The 24,804-nt window shown below is 33.8% G+C and overlaps 1 protein-coding gene and 1 pseudogene across 3 annotated transcripts; both read right to left on the bottom strand.

The window, feature by feature from the left end:
* Positions 1 to 8,620: 8,620 nt before the first annotated feature.
* On the bottom strand, positions 8,621 to 10,586 carry LOC106392086 (F-box/kelch-repeat protein At1g64840). Of its 3 annotated transcripts, none has more exons than XM_013832858.3 (4): positions 10,474 to 10,586; positions 10,226 to 10,297; positions 8,972 to 10,137; positions 8,621 to 8,879 (listed from the first exon to the last, which is right to left on the bottom strand). In XM_013832858.3, exons 2-4 carry the CDS (start codon positions 10,268 to 10,270, stop codon positions 8,840 to 8,842), a joined length of 1,251 nt encoding a protein of 416 aa, XP_013688312.2. In that variant the 5' UTR covers positions 10,271 to 10,297; positions 10,474 to 10,586; the 3' UTR covers positions 8,621 to 8,839. The 3 variants fall into 3 exon arrangements, with proteins under 3 accessions (XP_013688312.2, XP_048612361.1, XP_048612360.1); XM_048756404.1 differs by having other exon boundaries at positions 8,621 to 8,884; positions 10,474 to 10,585; XM_048756403.1 differs by having other exon boundaries at positions 10,480 to 10,564.
* A 4,896-nt stretch (positions 10,587 to 15,482) lies between these two features.
* On the bottom strand, positions 15,483 to 17,781 carry LOC125586366 (annotated as a pseudogene).
* Between the last annotated feature and the right edge of the window lie 7,023 nt (positions 17,782 to 24,804).

The raw sequence follows: 24,804 nt of genomic DNA, 5'->3' as shown, positions 1-24,804 counted from the left end.
ATTTTAATAATAAAAAGACACTTCATGACGAAAAGATACATTCCTATATTTAGACCTCTGAAAAACTAATGCAAGTTTAAAGATGAAAAATCACATCATTAGATATTTTCTTATTCTCTTTATTTAGTGCAACATTTTAGTTAAGTATTATAGAATAGCTCTTAAACGTAACTAACCACTAATCTTCGTGAAAACCCTTAAACACAATTAAAGTTTAAGATAAATTATGGTAAAAAGAACATAATTCAGATAAACCCAGGATTCAAAGAAGAAATTTCTTCAAAAGATGAAAAATGAATAATCTTTCGCAAAAGTAGACAATCTTTTAAGAAAAAATGAGATATATCTAAAAAAAAAAAAAAAAAAAAATGAGATATATCTATGGATTTTTATCTAAAATGTATTTATAAGGCCTTGAAAGCCGAACTAGGTCAACTCTACAACCAAGACCTGTTGAAGGGAGGGGGGTCGCTGACCCCACTTGATTTTAATTATCCAGTGTTTGCCGAAATTTATAGCATTGACCCCAATACCAATTTTTAACTGATCCCTATATTTTGTGAAATCCACACTACTCCAACTTTAAAACCAGTGTTTTTAAAACCGGATCGACCCGATGGTTGGACCGGATTCGACCGTGAACCGGTTATATAGCCGGGTTGGTCTAGTAATTGGTTCGACCATGAACCGGCCACATAGCCGGATTATATTTCAAAGTTATTAAACCAATAAAAACCACTAAACTATCGAAAATCTATAAACCATTCATATAAACAAGAAACTAATTTATATTTATAATATTTTATGTTCAAAATTGATTTATATTTTAACGATGCATCATGTTTACTAATATTACTTTTATATTTACATACTAAAAAAATATTAAACCATATTATTGAACTAGGTTTTACCCGGTTGAACCATATTGAACCGTGATCCAAAATATTTCCGGTTCAGCTTCCGGTCCGGTTTTAAAAACACTGTTTAAAACTAATATATCATCTTATTTAAAATAAACCCATATAACTAATTTTAGCTACACAAATTGGTTTCTAATAAAATTAAATTTAATTTATTTGTATTCATTTCCCTTGTTTGAATTATAGAGAATACCAAAATTTAAAGAAATGTTTAACCGACTAAAATTAAAACTAATGGTATATATTTGTCCATTTTAGATAACATTATCATAGTTTTGATGTTTTCAAATACATTAAAAACTATCCTTTGATTCAGATTTTAATACTAGTAAAAATTGGGTAAAATAATAACTTATATAAATATCTATTATATTTTAATATCGATTAATTTAAATTAAATTACAACCTCTAATTATAATATTTAACTCCAAACCAGTTTTAATTTTTCAGTAATAGTAAAAACATTTTAATTTTAAAAACCAGATTTAATGAGAATCCAAAATATTATTTATGCATTTTTAATTTAATATTTTTAATATAAATTTGACCTCGATAGGCAAATTTTCTGACTCCGCCAACTCTTAGTCGGCCCACATATAAATGGGTAAAAAATTAGGTCAAAACTAGGAAGATTGACTTTCCCATGGTACAAGCAGTCTCCAAAGATGAGTAGATCAGAAGATGAAGACAAGGGAGAAAATCTTATGAGAAGATGAGCTTTCGACAAAAACAGAGTTAATTAAGAAAATCCTAGTTTTATGCTGAAAGCTCTATAAATTTGTGGATGCTTATTATCAGTCTTCGGCATGTCTTTAAATAGTCGATTATCTTTCATTTTCTCCAAATCGGCTTAACTTCAGACCACTTTTGGTTTAATGTGAGTTGATTTTTGTTAGCTTTTCACTGTGATTCACCCAAAACCGTTTTAGTATTATTTATATTTAAAATATAGATATATGTTAAGATTTGAGAGAAGATTTGTGAGAAATGTGTTGTATATTTCTTATTGATTACACTACTATATATAGTAGTTCATACAAGGTGGAGAAAAATGGAGAATTGATTACAAAGATACTCTACATAATGACATGGTCAAACTCATAAAGACTAAGGTTGAATGAGTCTTCCATATGGCTGGATGTAAACCCCCAATGGACTCTAGTCTTGAACTTGTATGGTTTAGGTTATGGACCATCCACTTCATGATTCATAACACTCCCCCTTGGATGCCATAACCATATAGGGGTTGTAACATGCTAATGTTGCCTCATTAAAACCTCTCCCGGAAAACTCAAAACCCAATGTGGTAAAAAAGGAAACCAGAGAAAGGAAAAAGAGTACAACACACATTACTCCCCCTGATTTGGACATCACTGAAGGTCATTGAGTCTACGCGTGCCAATCTTGTTGCGTGAACTTCCTGAATGTGCAAGAGGGCAATGATTTGGTGAAGAGGTCGGCTGAGTTTTCACTAGACCGGATCTGAAGGACGTTGACCTCTCCAGCTTTCTGCAACTCATGGGTAAAGAAGAACTTGGGTAGAATATGTTTGGTTCGGTCACCTTTGATATACCCGTCTTTGAGTTGAGCAATGCAAGCTGCATTATCTTCATATATGATGGTCGGACCCGTTGGGTCGCATATGGACGCATAATGTGGTCCTATACCTTTTGTTCAAAGATGAACTTCGATCTTATAGCTTATCTTTATGATAGCTTATTCATTCATACCACAGCTTGGTTGGTTCATGCTGAGAATTCGACCAACCATAAGTATTACCAAAATTTGGCTAATTTGTGGTGATGGTCTATAACCTTTTCTAAGGTTTAATGAATAACCATTTAACCTATCTTAGGCTGGTTAGTATAAAACACAAGGAATTTAAAATTCCTCTATGGACTGATTTGAATTGTTCTTATAGAACTCTTCACTTGCTTACATGTAGTAATTTAATTCAGTCCATGAACAACTTTAGGAAAATGCTGTTCAAGAGAACTTCTTTTCTCATCTTTTGATTCTGAGCTCAATACCGTTTGGTAAACCTTTTGGTACCAATAATATTATCATCATCATCCAGTGAGTCATATATAGCATACTACATCTTTTGAATTTCTTCCAGACATCATATGTAGTGAAATATGTAGTAGTATCCACCACATTGGATTATATAGACCTTTCCCGGTCTGTCTCACGATTTATCCTTCTTTCAGGATTTATATATTCACTGGGCATCATATGGCGTTTACATATTCATGGCCAATACAATACGCCTTTTATATATCACTTTAAACCCCACGTTTCTTTCATTATTCATTATGAGTACTCTTGTGTGGGTTTATGATCCTCGATACATATCTTTGTATTCATGTGCTACATACTTGCGCATTTTCTATGAATGTATGTGTCGACACACTTATATATATATATATAGTTCCTTTTAGTTCCAGACATGGTATAAATCAATTTGAGATTTCATTATCTAGGACCTTAATAACCTTATAACTTGGCGTCCCAAGCTATATGGTATGGTACCTAGTTGTTCAGCTGGCCAGCCTTATATCTCAATGTCTGGAATGGTTTCCTTTAATAAAACTCGGATTTTATCTCATGCACCTTTCTTTCTTTCCGAGGTTCCTTAGAATTTATGGAACTTTATTTGGAACATTTATTTGGTCTATCTTATATAGACTTTGTAGCAACTTGGTTGTGTCTTTAAGACATCAAAACCGTGTGGTGCTAAGCTGGGATGACATAGTCATTCTTTCTCTCGGGTCAATGTGTCTGGCATTTTATTTTGCTATCATTGTAGCATATGGACGTCTATAAATTATTTTCTAGTCCGAGGATCTTTGCCAAGACATTGATGGTTGATACCAGATGGTAGATACCATTCTTTATCATTCTTTATACCAGCTTATTACTTTTCTCCTTTCATTGTTGGATATTCGGATTCATAAACCTTATGTAATCCTTGTTCCTTGGTTTATAATTAGATCACCCATTTTGGCTCAAGGTTTCTTTTAAACTTATGGAGAAAGTATATTCATAATATATATCCAACATATATTCCCAATCCTCTTTATGAGATTCTAAGATCACATGATCTTAGATGGCACATATATTTGTGGTGGATTCTTTCATAATATCTTAGATGATATATGTCTGGACTCATGACTCGTATCAGTCTGAGGTGGGAATATCTATGATCACTTATATGGCCTGATGTAATTACTATGGCCTCATGCAGGTTCATCCTTTTATAACTCATGGTGTCCCCAAACATATGGACTTTTAGAATTTGAACCTTATAGGTAATGGTCTTTATATCAAATTCAACCAATATGTAATATGGTTGTGGACCATGTTTCACGGATTATAGTATGGTCATGTATCATGGGATTTGTCCTCACTCCCCCTCAAGAACATACTCAAATTCGTGGTGCTTGGGACAATAAATTCCCTTGTGCATAGATATATTGCACATACGTCAGATCTTATGGGATAACATTTGTGCCTTTTAAATATTTGCATCATAATCCGAATGGCTAAGTATGGTAATGCCATCTAAGTGATAAATTTTGTGGGTTAATCAAACATGATTGCCCTGGCTATTTGCCTAATATCATATTGATCACTAGATCAATAGAGAATGTAGTCTCGACCACTTAGGCGATTTTAATTTAGGTACTCTTATTCCCTTTTGTCCATTGTTGGAAACCATTTTTCTTCTTAATTCAATGGACCTTATAGGGTGAATATAATGCCATTTAGGCAAAGCCTTGGTCGAGCTTCTTTTCCTTTCTTTCAAGGAATGTCCAGTTGAGTTCAAGAGTATTTTATAACTGAGCCTGGATGGCAGAGCATGTCGTGCCATTTGTCAAAGGCTTCTTTGAACTCTTTGGAAAAGTGAGTTGGGGTATTAATCCTCAATCATATTTATCTTGGCACAATAAAGGCATATAGATATAGTTTCTTATCAAACAACAGTTTGAATAAGATAATGATGAACTCAAAGTAATTCATTTTATTAATGAAGTCGTGTATAAAGCAAAGTATCAAAGCAATTCATGAAACATAAACTCAGGAAACATGAAAATGAGAATGTCAAAAGACAATTATATAATATGGCCTTCACAATGCATGTGTTGCCATATGGCGCTCAACTTCAGCTTCATCAGCTATAGGAGGCCTCATCTCATTATTCTTTAGCTCAATGTATCTTTTCTGAAGCTTGTCAAATCTGTTGATGGTATCTTTGATTTTCTGCTTTCTTTGTTCAGAAGCCAAAAGATATGACAAAAGGTCATTATAAGTGGTGAACTTCTTAGCCGTGTGTAGCAACAGCACATCCTTTGGATGGAATGTGGAGTAGGTCTTATATAATAAAGAATAATGTGTTATCCTTTCACCACATAGTTCAAGACTATAAGCAATATCCATCAGAGCAGAATTATATTTGTCCACGGATTCAAAATCCTGGAATCTGAGGATCTCCCATTCATGGTTGGCCTTTTGCCACGATACCGGTTTGAACATTTTCCTTAACTGTAACCAAAGGTCACAAGGATCCTCAACATGGAGATACAGGTCTCTTAATTCCTCAGTGAGATGATAACGAATAATCGTTATAGCTCTATGCCTTTCACTGTCAATGATATCATTGTACTCATTGATGCATTGTCCGAGTCCTCTGGATCTCAGGGCAACAAGAGTATTCTTTACCCATTCTAGGTAATTATCTCCAGAGAGATTTAGGGCAGAGTAATCTGAGGGTTCAAATCTCGACATCTGAATATTTAACGAGTAATTCAAGCACTCAGAATTCTATGTAAGCAATAGAATAAATCAATGTATATGATTTCAATAAGGCTTTCCCACAAATCATATAATCTATTTTCTTAAGCAATCTTAGTATGAGAATGATCAATTGATCATTGCATCTAGTAATCCTTTTAATTATAATTCAAATTGGATTGATTATATATATAGGGTATTAAGGCCCTTTAGAATTTGAATAAGGATCAATCATCATTTTATTAAATGAGATCAAGGAAGATGGATGAAATCAAGCAAATGCATGATCAAGAAATAGTTGAATGCATGTTCACAACTAAGCATTGGACTTAAACAATCTATATGTGATTCCTAATGCATGAGGATATTTGGTTTTCAAAGATCATAAAGCAAAAACCGATTCCTTCCCCCTTTTACAGGGTAAACCAAAACAAAATTTTTTTATAATTTTCAGAATATGTCTAAACCAAATTCAATTAGATTTTCAATCAATTTGGTTTCAAGGCAAGTTTATTATTTCAATTAAAGCAAACATGCTTAGTTTAAACAATAACCGATTTAATCTAATTAGATGCAAGCAATATGAATCAATTAGATGCAAGCAATATGAATCAATTAAATTTTAATTTAAATGCACCATGATCAGAATAGTCAATGATATGCAAGCATGCATGATCGGTTTTAACAAAATGACAATCGGATGCATGGAAAAAGGTTGGTTCAAAATAATCCAAGTTTGATCTAATGATTTACTAATCTAATAGATGCTATCAGGTATGCATATAAGATCAGTATATAATTCAATCATCACAAAATCAGTCTTCAAGGATGGTTTTAGATCAAGATTAATTTAACAAGCAACTATGTGATCAATGTTCAGTATATGATTTAATCATCACAAAATTCGGTTTTAAGGTTGGTATTAGATCAAGATAAATTTATATCATTTGTTCAAACTATAATGAACCGATTTCAAGGCCGGTTAAGATATAGATAAATTTTGACAAACAATAATGTGATTAAATGATATCAAACCAGAATTTATTTTATCTTATGACATATTAATTTAAATCAAGACTATAGGTTATAATATTTAAAATACTACCTAGTCAAAGATATGCATGCATCTATTAAAATCAAATATGCATTTATAAAAATTAAATATGCATTTATAAAATCAGAAAAAAATTTAAAATTTTATCAGTTACAAAAACAAACATCAATGGTCAAAGATATGCATTGATTAGGATTTATTTCGATTTTATTTGGTTTGACTGATTTTCAAAGAATCTGGCCGAATATGGCTCAGGATGTTTTTGATTGTTTTGAATTTTGGATTTGCTGGTTGAGAAAACCAAGCAAGAAGGATTTAGGGGATTGATATGTATAATGGCCATGAAGATACATATTTAGATTTAAGGATTTTGATGGTGAGGTTTTTGATGGCCGGCTTATTCATCCTGCTAGAATAGCTGGTGATGCGGATGATCAAAGGGTTTGATTATGGGTTTTGATCCTTTAGACAATCCGGATTTAAGGTCAGATCAAATAGGAAAAAAAAGGAGAGCCGATTTAAAGGCTTGTGATTTTATGATTTTCTCTAATATTTTTTATGATTCAAATAGTTCTTAGAATCAAGATTTATATAGATCTTTAGATGATTAATAAGTTTTATAAGTTTTTTTTTTTTTAGAGATACTTAGATCTTTAGAGATTTATAAGTTTTTAGGATTCAAATAATTTTAGAATCAAAATTCATATAGATCTTAGATTCAAGATTAATATTTGAGATAATTTTAGATCTATAGATTTTTTATAAGTTTTAGGATTCATATAGATCCAAGATTCAGATATATGATGTTCTTAGATCTTTAGGTTTTGATTAGTTTATCTTTTACACCACAAGGATTCTGAATGGACCACCGTGAGAGAGAGGGAGTGATCCGCGGATTGAGGTGGTTGAGAGAGAGGTGGAGGAGCTGGCCCGAAAACCGTGAGAGGGATAGACTTGGCCGGCGGAGCAAGGCTGAGGGCCGAAAGAGATGGCCGGAAAAGAGATGATCGCCGGCGGATGGGATTGCTCAGGTGGAGAGAGTCTCGTGCTGATAACGTGTTAAGATTTGAGAGAAGATTTGTGAGAAATATGTTGTATATTTCTTATTGCTTACACCACTATATATTGTGGTTCATACAAGGTGGAGTCAAAGGGAGAATTGATCACAAAGATACTCTACGTAATGACATGGTCAAATTCATAAAGAGTAAAGTTGAATAGGTCTTCCATGTGGATGGATGTAAACCCCCAATGGACTCTAATGTTGAACTTGTATGGTCTAGGTTATGCACCGTCCACTTCATGATTCATGACAATATAAGAGTTATTGTAAGATCACGGTTAGCAAAATTAATTAGTATAAAAAAATTATTTCTCGTTGATTCACGTTTAGATAACAAATATTTAAAAAATACATTTATATTTTCTATGCACTATTTAGTGGTAAGTTATTAATTTCAAAAAGATAATTGTGTTTATCAAAATTCTATCAATTAAAAGTTGTGGATATAACTAAATACAAAAAAAAATTATTAATAATTAATATTTTTCAATTTTTTGTGTGAGAATTTTAAAATTTACATTTTTTGAAATAAAAGTAGTAGTTTTTTTAAGAAAAAATCAGTACTACATGTGGAATTGTATTAATAATTTAGTTATATTTTTATAAAAAAAAATAATAGTGTTTTTAGATAGTATATTTACCTCATGATGAATGTATATATTAACTAAAACTCGAACGTATTAAAGAAATTGTTTTTTTTTTTTTTGAAAAAGGGCATAAATTGTTTACGATAAGCAATCCCAAGGAAAAATTAAAGCATAAAAACCTACAGGTGCACAATGACCAAAATCTACCAAAAGCCAAGAAACATTTCTACATCTGCAAACCAAAAGAAGAACTAACAATGGAATCAAGTCCATGCTTGAGTTAACATTCTTATAGAACAGAATTTAACATTACTTGCGTCTTCACCAACATTGCAAGACATGAAAACAAAGTAAGAAAAAAAACTAGAGAATAATTTGAGCGGATCTGCATAACGAACCATGAGTAATGATAATGTTGTCCTCACAGACGTAGCCCCATGTCCTTTATGTTCGGTTCATTGCTTCGCTAGTATAAGAAGAAATTTGGTCAAAACACACACGACTCTGTTATCAACAGAAAAAAATGTGTTGCAAATAAAAAAAGTAAACGTACCGCTCGACACGCAGAGCCACCACAGGATAAGTGCTGAGGATAGTGACTAGATTCTCTCTTGAATACCACCAACAGTTGAGGTCGTCTTCCTCGCGTCCTGTGTCTACTCCATATTTGTAGAAGTATGTTTCATTCCACGGCTTATGAGTATACAAAATTGAGTTCCCACTCACGCCACAACCCTCAGGAAACTCTTTAGCTGAGCACGAGACACTCCCAAACTCTCCAATAATAAACACACGGTCTCCTATATCGGTGACCACCACCCACTGACCAGCCTCCACATCTAGCCTACACACTCTTAGCGCTAGCCGATTGAAGTCTAACACATCGTCATTACGAGGGATGATTTTCTCAACAAGGAAAAGCTCATCATCACCGGATTGAACCAGATCATTGCATGAACCACAGTTGGGTAGCTCCAAGGGCTTCAGGGTAGTCAGTCCCAGGAAATGAGGATCGAAAGCGAAAACATCTCCGCTAATAAAGATTGCATAAAACTTGCCTCTGAAAGTGAATAGCTCCTCGCACGTAGCTGTTGTGAATGGCTGTGTATGTAACCGCCTCCACCTCATTTCAGTGCTTCTATACACCAACAAAACTTTAGTGAAGTTAAGGAGAACAACAAAATCTCCTCCTCCCTCCTGGTTTAGAGGAAGAACAACCACGTTTCTGTACTCTTTAGCATTGCAACCAATCATTCTGTACTGATGGCCAAGAGGGAAGATCTGACAATCATTCATCTTCATCAGCTTTGGATCAGATTCTGGAATCTTCACTTTCACCGAGCATTGGATAGGAGATGGAAGCTCCTCCTCCTCTTCTGGCTCCTCATATCGCCTTATCCCTCCCAAGAAATACTCAGAAGCAGCGAGAGCTCGGGGTCTAAAGAGGAACAGAGGGATCCTTTCGAGGCTCCACGAGCCTTTGTTATCAAGCGTGGGGAGAGAGTAACTTAGGCGTGATAGGTGAGAAGGAAAGGGAAAGATGGATCGCCACAAGGTGCAAACAGAGCGAGCATGAAGAGCATCGAAACAGTCATCCAGATTCTTGGAGATGATGTGGAGTAGCTCTACAGGAAGGAGAGACCAGTCCGGTACTACGGACAATGTGATCTCGTTCGTTGTCGTCATTTTTGCTGATGGAGACAGAGACAGTTTTGAAACCTGAAAGAGAGATTTAATTTTCATTCCAGCAAAGAACAAACAATAACCAAGAATCTGTCAAAATTTAGTAGAAAAGAGTTGTTATTACACTATCTGAGGGAAGAGACGAGGTTGATGTCGCAGGTTCTGTCATTTTCACTGATTGCTTCGATTTCACAGCCTGAACAAAGAAAAATTAAGCATCTCTGTTTGGGTCTAAGGAAATATGAACAGAGAAGAAGACTAATCGCCAACAGTCTGGAACTGAAACAAACAGAGAAACAAATCGAAGTTTCTGTTTTCTTGTTGCTAAGTTATACTATTACCAAACAAAAAGGGGGAGAAAGAGTCAGTTACCCTAACCAGGTTTGGTGTCTTCTAGGGTTTGTCCGGTAAACCGTCTGTATTGTTAAATCAGTGTTGATGGTCTTCTTGATGAAGTGGAAGGGTGTCATTTATGTATCTTATTGAAACAAGAACATAATATATAATTAACCTTTTTGTCTACAGTACTATTTATCTGTTTGTGCTATAAATCTTTTTATCTTTTGTAAAATCAATCTTTTAATTAATTTATTCGAAACAGTTAACTAAAAATAATATCTTTTTAAGTTTACACAAAATATATGTAAGGAAATTTGCCAAAACTAATCCACAACTTGATTTTAACCCCAAACATATATCCAAACTTGAATCAAATGCAAAACTAACCTAAAAGCTTTGTGAAATTACAGCTCAGTCCTTTTTGACCAAACAAAAAACAAAAGCTATTTTTACGAATATAGCCCTAATAAGTCGTCTGAGATGTTGAAAGTCGTCTGGACAACTTCAAAGTAAGTCTTCTGGTGTAGCTGATCTTAAAAATAATTTATAAATTTTTTTTAAAATATTTTAATAAGCGAAAAATTAAAATCATGTAATTATAGACAGTTTTAAGTGATATAAATTAAAATATAACAACATTGAATTGTTTTCAACATAGATGAGTTTAGGTAGTGAATCATGGTATTCTTTGGTCTAGGGTTTGGCAACATATGTTGTAGTATTGTATGTATTCTTAGGGTTAGATTTTGGAAAGCTTGAATGTATTTTTGAAAAATTATTTTTTTACCTATACGTGTTTATTTTTGTGTATAGTAAACACTTTTAAAGTTTAATTTGATTTTATGAAGTGTTTAGTTAGTTAATTAAGTTTAGGGGTTATGTTTAGGGTCTAGACGACTTACCTTTCAGTCGTCTGATGAAGAAATTAAAACAGACGACTTACATGTAAGTCGTCCAATTATTCCCGCCTAAAATTTTTTTAAAAATTATTTTCCCGCTTAAATAATTTAAACCAGACGACTTACTTGTAAGTCGTCTGGAAAGTCTTCTATTTTAGTTTTCCGCTAAAAATATTTTAATTCCCCGCTAAAAATATTAAACTCTTCTGGACAACTTACAAGTAAGTCGTCTAGGAAGTCGTCTGAATCAAAAATATTTAACCTAATTGGATTTTTTTGTCTTTCTATATAAAGAAAAATTTACACATTCTCTCTCCTCCTCTCAAATGGCTGCAACAAAAATGTAATGTTTATCATTCTAAAACTCTCCAACCTCTTTCTAATCTCTTTGACTTGAAAATACCAAACTTTATATAATTTTTTCAGTTTTATCTCATGTATTTCTTACTAATCTATCTCTTTTGCAGGTTTTTAATCAAATAGTACTCATCTTCCACTAATTTCAAGGTAGATCTATTAATTTTATATATGTATTTTTGTGTGTTCTATAAAGGTAGATTTATCTAATCTTCCACTCATTTTCTCTATTTTTAAGTCATTTGAACGTTTTTGGATATGCAGGTTTTTCAGATCTGGATTTGAAGTCCAGATGACTTCCATGAAGTCCAGACGACTTCCAGGAAGTCTTCCAGACGACTTCCAGGAAGTCTTCCAGACGACTTCCAGGAAGTCTTCCAGACGACTTCCAGGAAGTCTTCCAGACGACTTCCAGGAAGTCTTCCAGACGACTTCCAGACGACTTCCTCGTCTGGACTTCTAGGAAGTCGTCTGGACTTCCAGGAAGTCGTCTGGACTTCCTGGAAGTCGTCTGGACTTCCTGGAAGTCGGCTGGACTTCCTGGAAGTCGTCTGGACTTCATGGAAGTCTTCTGACAAAGTCTCCCTTTCATAATAGATCTGAGCGTTTTGGTAAGTTTTTATGTCTGATTTTTTTTTCATTTGGTAACTTCTTGTTGTATAAAGTTCTTACTTTTTTCCCAAAGTAAAACTCTCCAAACCCAATCTAATCTCTTTGACTTGAAAACACCAAACTTTATATGAATTTTTCAATTTTGTCTCATGTCTTTCTTACTAATCTATCTTTTTTGTAGGTTTTTAATCAGATGGTACTCATCTTCCACTAATTTAAAGGTAGATCTATTATTTTTATATATGTATTTTTGTGTGTTCTATAAAGGTAGATTTATCTAATCTTCCACTCATTTTTTTTGTTTTTAAGCCATTTGAACGTTTTTAGATATGCAGGTTTTTTAGATCTAGATTTGATATGCAGGTTTTTCAGATCTGGAAGACTTCTGGGACGACTTACCTGTTAGTCGTCTGGAAGTCGTGTGGACTTCATGGAAGTCTTCTGACAAAGTCGTCTGGACTTCCTAAAAGTTGTCTGACAAAGTCGTCTGGACTTCCTGTAAAGTCGTCTGGAAGTCGTCTAGACTTCCTAAAAGTCGTCTAGACTTCCTAAAAGTCGTCTGGACCTCCTGGAAGTCTTCTGACAAAGTTTTCTTCCATATCAAGTGGAGTACAAGCTTGTCTTTGTAGAAGAATGATCTATAATAGTTTTGTTTGTGGTCTGTTTTGTGAATTGCATGTCTACTCTTTTAGTTGTGAATTTTTTGTAAAATCAGTAATAATATTTTCCAAGATGTAATAAATATGCTAACAATGTGTTTACACATTTACAAATCAATGAAATAATAGAACTCAGTAGCATTTTTCTTATCTTTGGATCTCTCATATGAAATAATAAACTCCAATGTTCTTTTTCTCATCTTAATAAACAAGAATGTTGGTAGCTTCATATTGATACAATATTTTAAGAAGCATTTTAACCCTTCTTCCAACTCATAATAATAATCATCATTATTGTATATAACAATAATACTTAAGAGATGGAAACAAACAATAGTAACTAGTCAAAGCATATCATATTTTTTATAAGTTTGCATTGAAAAACTTAGTCAAATTTAGTAAAACTGAGGGAGAGAACATATTTTGTAAATATGAGTCGTCTTGTCAACGCAGAGGTTATTTTTGCAATTGACTTTGAAATCTGTTATTTGAGACGACTGAAAAATAAGTCGTCTACTTTTGTTTGGTTAAAAAAAAAACTCCAAAAAAGCTAGACGACTTACATTTCAGTCGTCATAGGTTAGTTTTGCATTTGACTAGATTATTTTAGAAGTTTGACTTTCCTGGACTACTTACATTTTAGTCGTCTCGTGAAAATTAAAATATCAATATTTTTTTTAAACTAGACGACATACAATTAAGTCGTCATAGGTTAGTTTTGCAATTGAAAAAAAAACTTCAATATTTAATTATATATAGACGACTTACAATTCAGTCTTCCGTCAGACGACTTACTTGTAAGTCGTCCAGGATTTACGAGGTTTGACCAGAATCTCGGAATAAAATCATGGACGACTTATATGTAAGTCGTCGGGCGGATGACTGAATTATAAGTCATCTGGGTATAATTAAATATTGAAGTTTTTTTTTCAATTGCAAAACTAACCTATAACGACTTAATTGTAAGTCGTATAGTGTTAATAAAATATTGATATTTCAATTTTTACCAGACGACTGAAATGTAAGTCGTTCGGGAAAGTCAAACTTCCGAAATAATCCAGTCAAATGCAAAACTAACCTATGACCACTGAAATGTAAGTCGTCTAGGTTCTTTGGAGATTTTTTTGTAACCAAACAAAATCAGACGACTTAACTTTCAGTCGTCTCAGAAAACGGATTTCAAAGTCAATTGCAAAAATAACCTCTGCGTTGACCAGACGACTTCCAGGTAAGTCGTCTACTGCCAGACGACTTCCCATGTAAGTCGTCTGACGAACAGATCTGGAAAAAAATTCGATTTCATACCTTAAATTGGTGAGATAACTTCCTTAGCACACATAAGGCTTCTCCAAGCACACCGAATCTCAAACGAAAGTTACCCACCCATAATCGTTAGCTTCTATGACTTTATGAACCATAAAAAATGTAAAATCAAAATCTTGGGTTTTTGTAGCTCAGTGTGGAGAGAAATTGAGAGATATGTTGTGTTTAGTTCATAAGAATGGAAAAAGAAGAAGGATAACTCGATTTTTGGAGCATTAAGAGCTTCAAATTGGTTGTTCATGGTAGTTAGGGTATTGATGACAATGACAATCTTGTAATTACTTGAAGATGATGAGGGTGAGAGAGTAAAAATGTCATTTTCGAAAAGAAAAAAAAGAAATTTGATGGCATTTTCGTGAATTATATGAACTTGTGGGGTGAATAGGGCAAAACTAATTTTCAAAAAAAAGAAGGTTAGTTTTGTGTTTGACTTTAAGTTATAGGTCAATTCTGCAAAAAGCTCATATATGTATCCGTTAATCGAATCAAACCTAACCCAAAAAATTATACCAAACTAAATAGAAACTAATAAAATGTCCAAGTTAATCAAAAAAAAAAGTTATTTGAAAAATTGAAACCAAACCTAACCCAAACTGATGTATATTTATCTGAATCACAATTACATATTTAAATATATTAATTATGTTTGAATTTAATATTCAAAAATATTTAAAATATAAGAAAAATATAGAACTATCCAAATTACATAAATAAACAAAAATAAATAACCAAAAATACTCAAAATATTTGAAATATCTGAAATACGTATTGTTTCTTCAACCAATCTAAACCAGTTGGATATTTATCACACATTATTCAATTAATATTATATATTATTTTTAATTTTTAGATTTGAGAATCTAAAATATATTTGAATTTTAAAATTTTTAAAATAATTCAAATAGGTATCCAATTCCAAATCAAATCTGCAAGAACATGAACCAAACCGGAAAATAATAATATTTACACCCCCAAAAATAATAAAACAGGTTAAAATTTCAAAATTAAATCATATAATAATTTTGGTTTACTATGCATAAAAATATAAAAATGTATAAAAAACATATATCTTTCGAGGATCGTGCTGATAGGACATATCTTAAAATGGATGAGTTATGATCTGCACTCCCAATCAACCATAGAAAACGAACAAGCTGGTAGCAAAGGAAAATCTTGAACACTAGTTGCAGCATGTTGTAAACACTCTGAAACCCAACGGTGAATAGAGAGGTGTGATCATACATCAAATTAGTTAAGCGATTCCAAGCATTTCAAAGTTCAATATATTAAAAACAATACAAATGATCTAGTTTCCAGCGTAGTAACATAACATCAGCGATCACAAAATCTTTACATGCCAACGGATGTCTCTCAGTTATCCAAAGTAAGATAGATGGTTTCAGGCTCCACCTGGAAAGCCACCATGGGGGGATGTGTTGAGGATTGTCACACGATTCTCTCTTGAGAATCTCCAAATATTGAGCTCGTCGTCTTCCCTCCCCGTATGCACCCCATATTTATAGGCGAATGTCATAGAGCCCATATTGGTGAACACAATTGAGTTCCCGCTCACACCACATCCATCGGGAAGCTCCTTAGCCGAGCAGCAAAAATTTCCAGAGTCTCTAATAAACAACACACGGTCTCCCAAATCGGTGATCTCGACCCACTTGTCAGCTTCATTGTCTAGCCTGCTCACTCTACAAGTGAACCGATTAAAATCTAGTATCTCAGCTTCAGGAAACGGGTTAAAGTTCTCAACAAGTAAAAGTTCATCATCACCAGATTGAACTAGGTATTTGCCTGACCTCAGAGGCGGCGTTGGCGAGAAGGGAGTCCGTTTCAGCGAATAAGGATCGAAAATGTAAAGGTCCCCGCTGAGAAAGATTGCATAAAACCTCCCTCTAAAAGCAACTAAATGGCAGCATGAAGCATCTGAGGTTTCCTTAAGCCGCATCCACCTCATCTCAGAACTTCTTAGCACTAACAAATCCATAGTGTAATTGAGGAGCACTACAAATTCTCCCTCCTCGTTTAGAGGAAGAAAAGCCACGCCTTTGTACTTGGTTGTCCAAGATTCAGGATCCCAACCCATGATCCTGTACTGGTGGCCCAGAGGGAAGACCTGGCTGTTGCGTATGTTCAACACGGTTGGTTCAGATCCTGGGATCTTCACCGAGAATTGAATAGGATACTGAAGCTCCATATGATCCACACACTCATCTCGGCCTACTCCTCCCAAGAAATACTCCGATGGTGAAGCAGCAGGAGTAGTTTGGACTCTAAAGAGAAACAAAGGGACCTTCTCGAGAGTGCCTTGGGCGTAGCAGGGAATGAGGAAAGGGAAATGTGGATCGCCATGAGGTGAAAACAGAGCGAGCATGAATAACGTTGAAACAATGCTCTAGTTTCCCCGTGATAATGTGAAGTAGCTCTTCAGGGAGCTGAGTCCAGTCTGGCACCATTGATGATGATGATGATGATGCCTCCTTTTCTGATGTAGGTTCTGACATGTTTGCTGACGAAGACGGAAACTGCTGAAAGATATTTACAATTTGTAGGAGTTAGGAAACAGTAAAACAGACATGATGAACAAACAAGATTGATCTTATACAAATGAGCAACGACAGAAGGTTGAATGTTCACCGTCCATGATCAGATTAAAGGTGACAACTTTTAGCATTTTTCAACAAACCCATCATGAAAATAAGAATCCAGAAAGATATTTACAATTGTTTTTAGATAAAAGCATATAAAGGTGACAACTTTAGCGTTAATCTACAAACCCATCATGAAAATAAGAACCCAGAAGGTTTCTCTATGAACATAAGAACCAAAAAGAAACCATATAAAACCTCTGAGGTTCGGTTTCAATAGTGGGACATAATTGATCTAAAACTATTTTGTAGGATTGAGATTCAAACAGAGTCGTACATAACCGGAACAAACTAGCAGCATCTTCTTCTCCGTTGCAGGCTGCTGAGATTTCGCAACCTGAACGAAAATGAAGGTTCTAAGGTTTCATGAAACATAAACAGATCCAATTCGAGAATTCAATTTCGTTCGAAATTTGATCAAATGGGGGGAGACAGTATGGTACCCTTCTTTGCTGATTGCTGCACCATTTTCGATTTCTGTTTAGGGTTTAATAAAACCAAGAATCAAAATCATCACCAAAATAACTCGAGTAGCTCTGACCATCCGATTCTTGGTTTGATTCATGTCTGACTCTTCCGGTTTGGTTATTTTGAATTTTGGTTCGGTAACAAAAACTGAACCGATTAATATTCGATTTGGATGTCAGATCTGTTTTGGTTATGATATTTCAGTTAATTCGGGTTAAACATTAGAAATTTCAAAATTTTCAGATAACAGTTTAGATAATTCGGAAATTTGAAATATTTCGAATATAAAGTATTACGGTCGTTTGTGTTTCAAAAAACTGTATTATGGTCATTTCCAGTGAGAATGATGACCAGGGGCAGTATTAGTATTACCTCATCCTCCTCTTCCCTTCTTAGCACTACTGTGATTCCAAAGTGTGGACAGTTAGGACACAAAGCTACAAGATGTTTTGGACTTCCTCCGGTTCCAGTATCCAAGGACCTCAAAAACTAATGAGTTTCAGAAGCTCACTATCCTCTCCGAATGTCTTCATGTTACTAGTCCTAACCTACATCATGTTCACTCTGAATCAGCTCCACTAGTTGAAGCACAAAAACCTTCAGACTCTCAAGGCTGCATTTTGTTAGATAAAGAAGGAAATGACTTGGTGCCATCAAACATGCCAACCCAAGCTCTTGTAAACAACACTGGGGTCAATGTCGAAAGCCCCTTGAGACATCCTGCTTTAGTGGAAACTGAGGCTATCCCACTTGTAAGTTCACATTACTCCACATCTGTTACCGCTTCTACATCTGAAACACTACATTTTCCAAAAACTGCAGTTTTGAGCCCCATTGCTGGTTTAATCGAAACCTTCACTTCGTCAACATTTGTTCCACCTGTTCCTTTGCTCCTCAGTGTTACTGGTACACTCTCTCTCCCTACCTCTGTAGTGGATATGAATTGTGAATCTAGGCTAGGTGGTCTTGGGAGTAATAGCAAGCCGTTGGGTGATGTAAAAGGCTTAAACATGTTTGAAAATATAGCATTGATGGATGAGGAATTAGCATCAGATGATGTTTTCTCCCCGTCTCATTCTCTGTTGACATCACACCACACCTTTTGTTTTTAACTCGCATCACCATCTTCATTATCAGATGCTCTTGTTGTTAATTCTGAATTGGCAGAGGATGAATCTGGTGCCAAAGTTGTGGCTGCTTCCTCCAATAGTCTTGACATGGTGCAAAAGATCTTGTGGTGGCCGTTGCTTAAAACCATCACAAACTAAAGGATATAGAGTGGTTGACAGTTAGCTAGGGACGATGTCAATTGAGCTGTCCATGTCCATGTCTAATGGGCATGGTCCAAATTTATTGGATATTATTTTTTAAAGCTCAAATTGCATCAATCCCAAAATGGACTATTCAAAATGGATTATCTATGGACCCCAATTGTAACATCATTCTTTAGCATATAAAAAATAGATATACAGCGTGAAAAATATGATTTTACGATTTTGGTAGAAAATACGATTATGCAAATTTGCCGAAAGCGTGATTTTGCGGTTTTGACGAAACGTGATTTTGAAGTTTTGGCAGAAAACACGATTTGCGGTTTTGGTGGGAAACATGATTTTGCGGTTTTGGCGGAAAACGTGATTTAGCAAATTTGGCGGAAAACTTGATTTTATAATTTTGACGAGAAAACATGATTTGACGGTGCATTTTTGGCGAGAAAATGTGATTTTACAGTTTTGGGTGAAAAACGTGATTTTACGGTTTTGGCGAGAAAACATGATTTTATAGTTTTGGCGGAAAGACGTAATTTTACAGTTTTGGCGGAAAAACGTGATTTTGTGAGTTTGGCGAGAAAACATGATTTTGCAGTTTTGGTAAAAAACATGATTTTGTGGGTTGGGCAGAAAAAACATGATTTTACGGTTTTAACGGAAAACATGCTTTTGCAAATTGGAGAAAAACATGTTTTTGTTTTCTAACTTTTTCTAAACTTAGAATACCCTATATTTAGATTTATTGGACGCTAACGTACAAATGATGATTTTAGTCCACTAATTTTGGTGTTAATAGGTTTTAGTCCAATTAGACAACTTTAATTTTTGAGTCTAATATGGTCGGATCATTTGGATTTGGTCTTGGCTAATCCATGATCATTAAGCCCATTTGACATCCCTATATATGGGAGCCAAGAGTATATAACCGGGACCACAAATACAGATCCATCCTCATCTTCAAGAGCAGCTCGTTGTGGAAAGGACGATCTAGTCTAACCTCTACATGTACTTTTGCTTCTCCCATAAAGATAGGATCAAGCCATGGTCTATTTGTGAGCATTGGAGCACCTATACCTGAGGCTATCCAGCTTATTTCCTTTTTGGAGTAAAGATGATGGGGGGATATCTTTCAAGGTAAGCCAAACCGGAATAGTGGTGATTTCAGGCAGTGCTAGAGTTCCAGCAGGATTCCAAGCAAAAACAAATAAAATGCAGTCATCAACATGCCAAATTCCTCTTTGAGTTACCTATTTGCGAGTAGGTTCATCTGGAATGTGAAACCCAAATCAGGATAGGATCAAGCCATGGTGTACTTGTGATGCAGTCATCACATTGATGTTTTGTAAAGGAAAATGTTGCTACGATCAAGGTTTTGAAGAATGATTTGGCTGATGTTGTCTCCAATGGCCCTTTGGCGTAAATGCTTATAGCTGGGTAATCTGTGGGTGTTCCTTTTATTTTTATGTATGTTCCAGCGTTTGATATATCTAAGCTGATTCGGTTTTAGATTCCATTTTCTATAAGATTGAATTAAGATAGTTAGGTTTTCTTGTGAGATAATAAATTCAGATTTACTGATTTGTATTTTATACTTATTTAAGATAGACAGAAGAACTTACTAATTAAGGCACTCTATGATACAAAAATGGTGTAAGTGTTCTTTTTCCTTTAGTCATGTGAACTGTATATAGCTTACGGTAACTCTCAGATAAAATAAAATTATTGAAGTATTCGATTAATCTAGTTCGTTTGCCCTAACTTTTCAAGGGAATGACCGGAAGCTTGTTGTGAAGTTGTGTTTGTCGTTGATGTTTGCAGCCTTTTGATTTTATCATTACTTACTGCTGATAACATATTATCTTTTCTTACTCATAGTCTCTTCGGAGTGTTGTGAAAAAAAAATCATGAGAATAGAAGTTAGCAGTTTCAAAGCATCATTATATAATTGATTCAGAACAGCTAATTATATTTTTAATAGTAACTATTAACTGTCTGATGTTTATGTTGTCTACGCCCAAGCTATCGTTCAGATTTGTTGTCCAAGAAGGCAAGAATATCCCATAATCTAAGAAATTTACAGGAGTTACAAATATATATATATATACACACACACACATTTCATTCAACTCATAAAATTGTACCAAGAGTTTATTTCATTTACAATTTGCAAAACTTACCTGTTTAAGGTGCTAGAATCAATCAACATGTATATATTCAGTGACATCTTTAGCGAGTCATGTTCATTTTAGTCTATATTCTTTTAACCATTAATTCACATATGTGATCTAATTGTTACAACCTCAAAGCATCTAACGTTGAAGAGGGGCTCGGGTGAATTAAAATACATTCATATGCAAAGTAAAATCATAATCAGATACATGTATTTTTTTCTTTATAGGCGTTTGCATTTTTTTTATAAAACCTATTGAGTATATTAAAAATGGATGTTTGCGAGGTTTAAGCTGAAACATCTGCCATGTGTAATGCCAATAAGAGTTACAAAAGAGATGAAATGCTGGATAAAATAACATAGATATATCTGCGTTTGTAACTGTAGACTTGCCATTGTAGCAGCCAAGAAAGCCTCCAGAGTTGTTTGGTTTGTTAGTGATATATCATGAGACTTAGTTTACAAAAAAAAAAAAAAGATATATCATGAGACTTATGAGACTGTAGATGTATCACATTGAAAATTCAGTTGTCATATACACCTCGCACATCTGCGTATATATAATGAAGAACAGTTTTTGTAAGTGAAACTTGCTCATATTTTATTATCTTGCTTTACTAATTGAAGAGTTTGGGGCTTGATGAACATGCTATTTATTTTTTATGATGAAACGAACTAAATAACCAAGACATCCGGTAGTGGGCCTGAGTAAAAAAAGACCTAATAATTTGTTATGGAATTGACAAAGATAATTAAATCGCAGCTTGAGGATGTTTGAATCATGAGAATGAGAGACGGGATTATCATAAAGAAATTGCAAGAAGGAAATTATATTTCTTTCCCAAAAGTGTGAAATTGCAAAAGTGCTAAGCTCAACGCATTGACACTATTCATTGTGAGATATTTTTTTTAGTAACATGTTAAATTTCATACCTTTTTTCATGTTTTACAGTGTTGAAAAAAACAACTTATGAGCATATAATAAACACAAAGACAATCCAATAAAGAAAAGAGAGAAGAAGAATATGGCGAGAGAAACCGGGTCTCGTGGTCTGGTGGTAAAGGAACCTCGGCTGAGGTGCCCACCATCACGAGTTCGAGCTCTAGCCACAGCGGATTTAACATGGTTTCCGTTTGGCCTCCAAGACCTTCCTTGCCAGTTCCGGTTGGACGCGGTGGGATAGTCGGACTAAGTAAGAGGTCTGGATACCTGGCGAGAAAAAAAAAAAAAAAAAAAATGGCGAGAGATTAAGGAGGCCGGAAGCGAAAGCGTAGGAAGTAGAATTGCAGCAGCGACTGTTGGCGGTGAGATGAAGCCGGAAAAGAAAGGAATCTGTCCCGCATGAGCCTGTCAACTGAAAAGAGATTAACTTGAACGGTTGTTGAAGTTGATGTGAAGATCCTTGCATTTCTTTCCTTCTACGGTAAATATATAACTGCATGAAAAAAAAAATTGTTTTGGGTAAGCTTTTTATAGTGACTAGATCTACCGCAAGCGTTATCCCAAACTCAAGAAAACCCTTAGAATTTTTTTTGGAGAGCCGTAGTACCATCGCATTGACAGAGAATTAAATCTGGGACTTTTAACAGTCATTTGTGAAAATAGAGACCATATATTGTGAGATTTTTGTTTGTAACATGAGCTTCAAAGTCGTATGGATGTGTTGTTCAAGTTGTGAAAGAGAGCAAATTTAATTAAAAGGTTCATTATACATGGTTATGATGCATAGTGAAAATATTAAGCTTCAGATACTTTAACATAGATGTCATACAAAATAATGGTGATTTTTATAAACTAATTAAAAATATTTTACCAGTGTATAGCATAAAAAGTAAAATATAAAATACCAGATTAAATATAAATATACGCATTATACAAAATAACAACCTAACTATTTATTTAAGAATAAAATATACTAGACACACAGAAAAAACAAATAAAAATATTTTTGAAAGAAAAATCATGTGCAATTTCTTTTTTTTTTTGATAACCGTAGTGTGACTCCAAAGGCTTTTTAGGTCCAATGATTAATCACTACGAAGTCCGTATGATCCGCATTTTCTTACTACTTAAAGTGCTCCGGGTGGCCAAAGAGAATTGAACCCAAGGCGGTACTCACAGCTGTGAGCCTTTTACCGCTAGGCCAAGTCCACTTGGTTAAAAATATTTTACCAGTGTATAACATAAAAAGTAAAATATAGGCTTTGATTGGTGACATGAGTTACAAATGATTAAATTTGATTTATGTCCATGACTTAAAAATGTTACCAATCATGATTATTTTTTTATTTTTTGAGTTTGTGTTTGAGTTATCAAGTGTTATCATTGAGGTACAATTTTGAGTTATCTCTTTTGTAAAATTGGTAAATCAAATCATTAATCAACATCAAGCCATTTTGTATGTATTAGAAGTTGATGTGGTAGTTATTTTGTTTTCTACGGATTATTACGGTTACTTTTATTTTTTTTAACAATTTAAGGTCTGACTGGTTCAAACGCAGCGGTTGCGGTGGCGGGAGTTTACGGATGCGGGTGGTTGCAGTTTCTAGCGGTTTTAAGAGATTTGTACGACTGGTTATGCAGTTAGAAATTCGTACGTTTACGGGATACTTATGATTGGGTAACTACCATATACAGCAGTGGTTAAATAATAAATTAACAATATTTATATTTTATATAATTATAAAAAATATAAAAAAATCTTAATATTATAATAAATATGAAAATTATATTTAGAAAGTTATAGTTTTAAACTTTTAATATTATAGAAAATATTTTTATTTTAAAATTTTATAATATTAATTAAAATATAATAGATATAGTTTAGTATTTTATAATTCTAATTTAAAATTTTTATTGAATATTTTTATTTTTCTATTTATATGGTTTTTGAAAAAAAATTATCCTCCCGCAACCGCCTGCAACCGCAAACGTTAGCTGGAACCAGCTTTTGATTTTAAAAGGTTCGGGACGGTTTGAAGCGATTTGTAGCTGTTTGTATGATTGTTTCGAAATGCTGTCAACCGCTAGCAACCGTAAAAGCTGCGTTTGCGGGTGGTAGCGGGGAAACCAGTCAGGCCCTTACTATATTAATTGCATGGTAATCATTTCTCACGTTTACTTTCCTTCACTTACCAAACCATTGTAAAAAATCATGTAATTATTCACTAGTTAGTTAAATTTTTTTTTTAGATTTTTTTACTTGAAATTAATTATTATTTTAAAAAAAATAATTGTTAACTATATTTGGTAGCTAAAAATTTTATATACAAAATTATGAAAATATATAAATACCTTTCCTATAATATATATATATATATATATATATATATATATATATATATATATATATATATATATATATATATATATCGAAGTATATTTCTTTAATATTTATTATATATTATATTTTCAGTCTATTTTGTTAAATCTACCATAAATGTTATTTTGTGAAATAAAAAATACTACAATTTATACATCGAAAGTGTTACCAGTCAGTTATTTAAAAAAAAATAATAACTCATATTTTTACTGCGAACTCACTACATAAAACTACAGTTTTTACCACATATTTTTTACTGTAAGTTACATCGGATTATAACTTTTATTGTAAATCAACTCTAATACAACATGTCACCAGTCGAAGCCATAAAATACCAGATTAAATATAAATATACGCATTATAACAAATAACAACAAAACTATTTATTTAAGAATAAAATATACTAAACACACAGAAAAAACATATAAAAATATTTTTGAAAGAAAAATCATGTGCAATTTTTTTTTTTTTTGATAACCGTAGTGTGATCACAAAGGTTTTCTAGGCTCAATGACTAATCACTACGAGGTCCGCAGGATCCGTGTTTTCTTACCACTTAAGACGCTCCGAGTGGCCAAGGGGAATCGAACACAGGGCGGTACTCATAGCTATGATTAGTCCTTCG

The sequence above is a fragment of the Brassica napus genome, chromosome C4 (genome assembly GCF_020379485.1).
Source record: "Brassica napus cultivar Da-Ae chromosome C4, Da-Ae, whole genome shotgun sequence".
In the NCBI taxonomy this organism is placed as follows: Eukaryota; Viridiplantae; Streptophyta; class Magnoliopsida; order Brassicales; family Brassicaceae; genus Brassica; species Brassica napus.
This window is presented reverse-complemented; position numbering and strand designations above follow the sequence as displayed.

What these genes read in the sequence shown, in the direction of transcription:
- LOC106392086 (XM_013832858.3), bottom strand. Translation starts at nt 10,270, where the DNA reads ATGACAGAACCTGCGACATCAACCTCGTCTCTTCCCTCAGATAGT. An exon ending in CGTCTCTTCCCTCAGATAGT is followed by an intron (nt 10,138 to 10,225) that starts GTAATAACAACT and finishes TCTCTCTTTCAG; the next exon opens with GTTTCAAAACTGTCTCTGTC. An exon ending in GTGGCTCTGCGTGTCGAGCG is followed by an intron (nt 8,880 to 8,971) that starts GTACGTTTACTT and finishes ATACTAGCGAAG; the next exon opens with CAATGAACCGAACATAAAGG.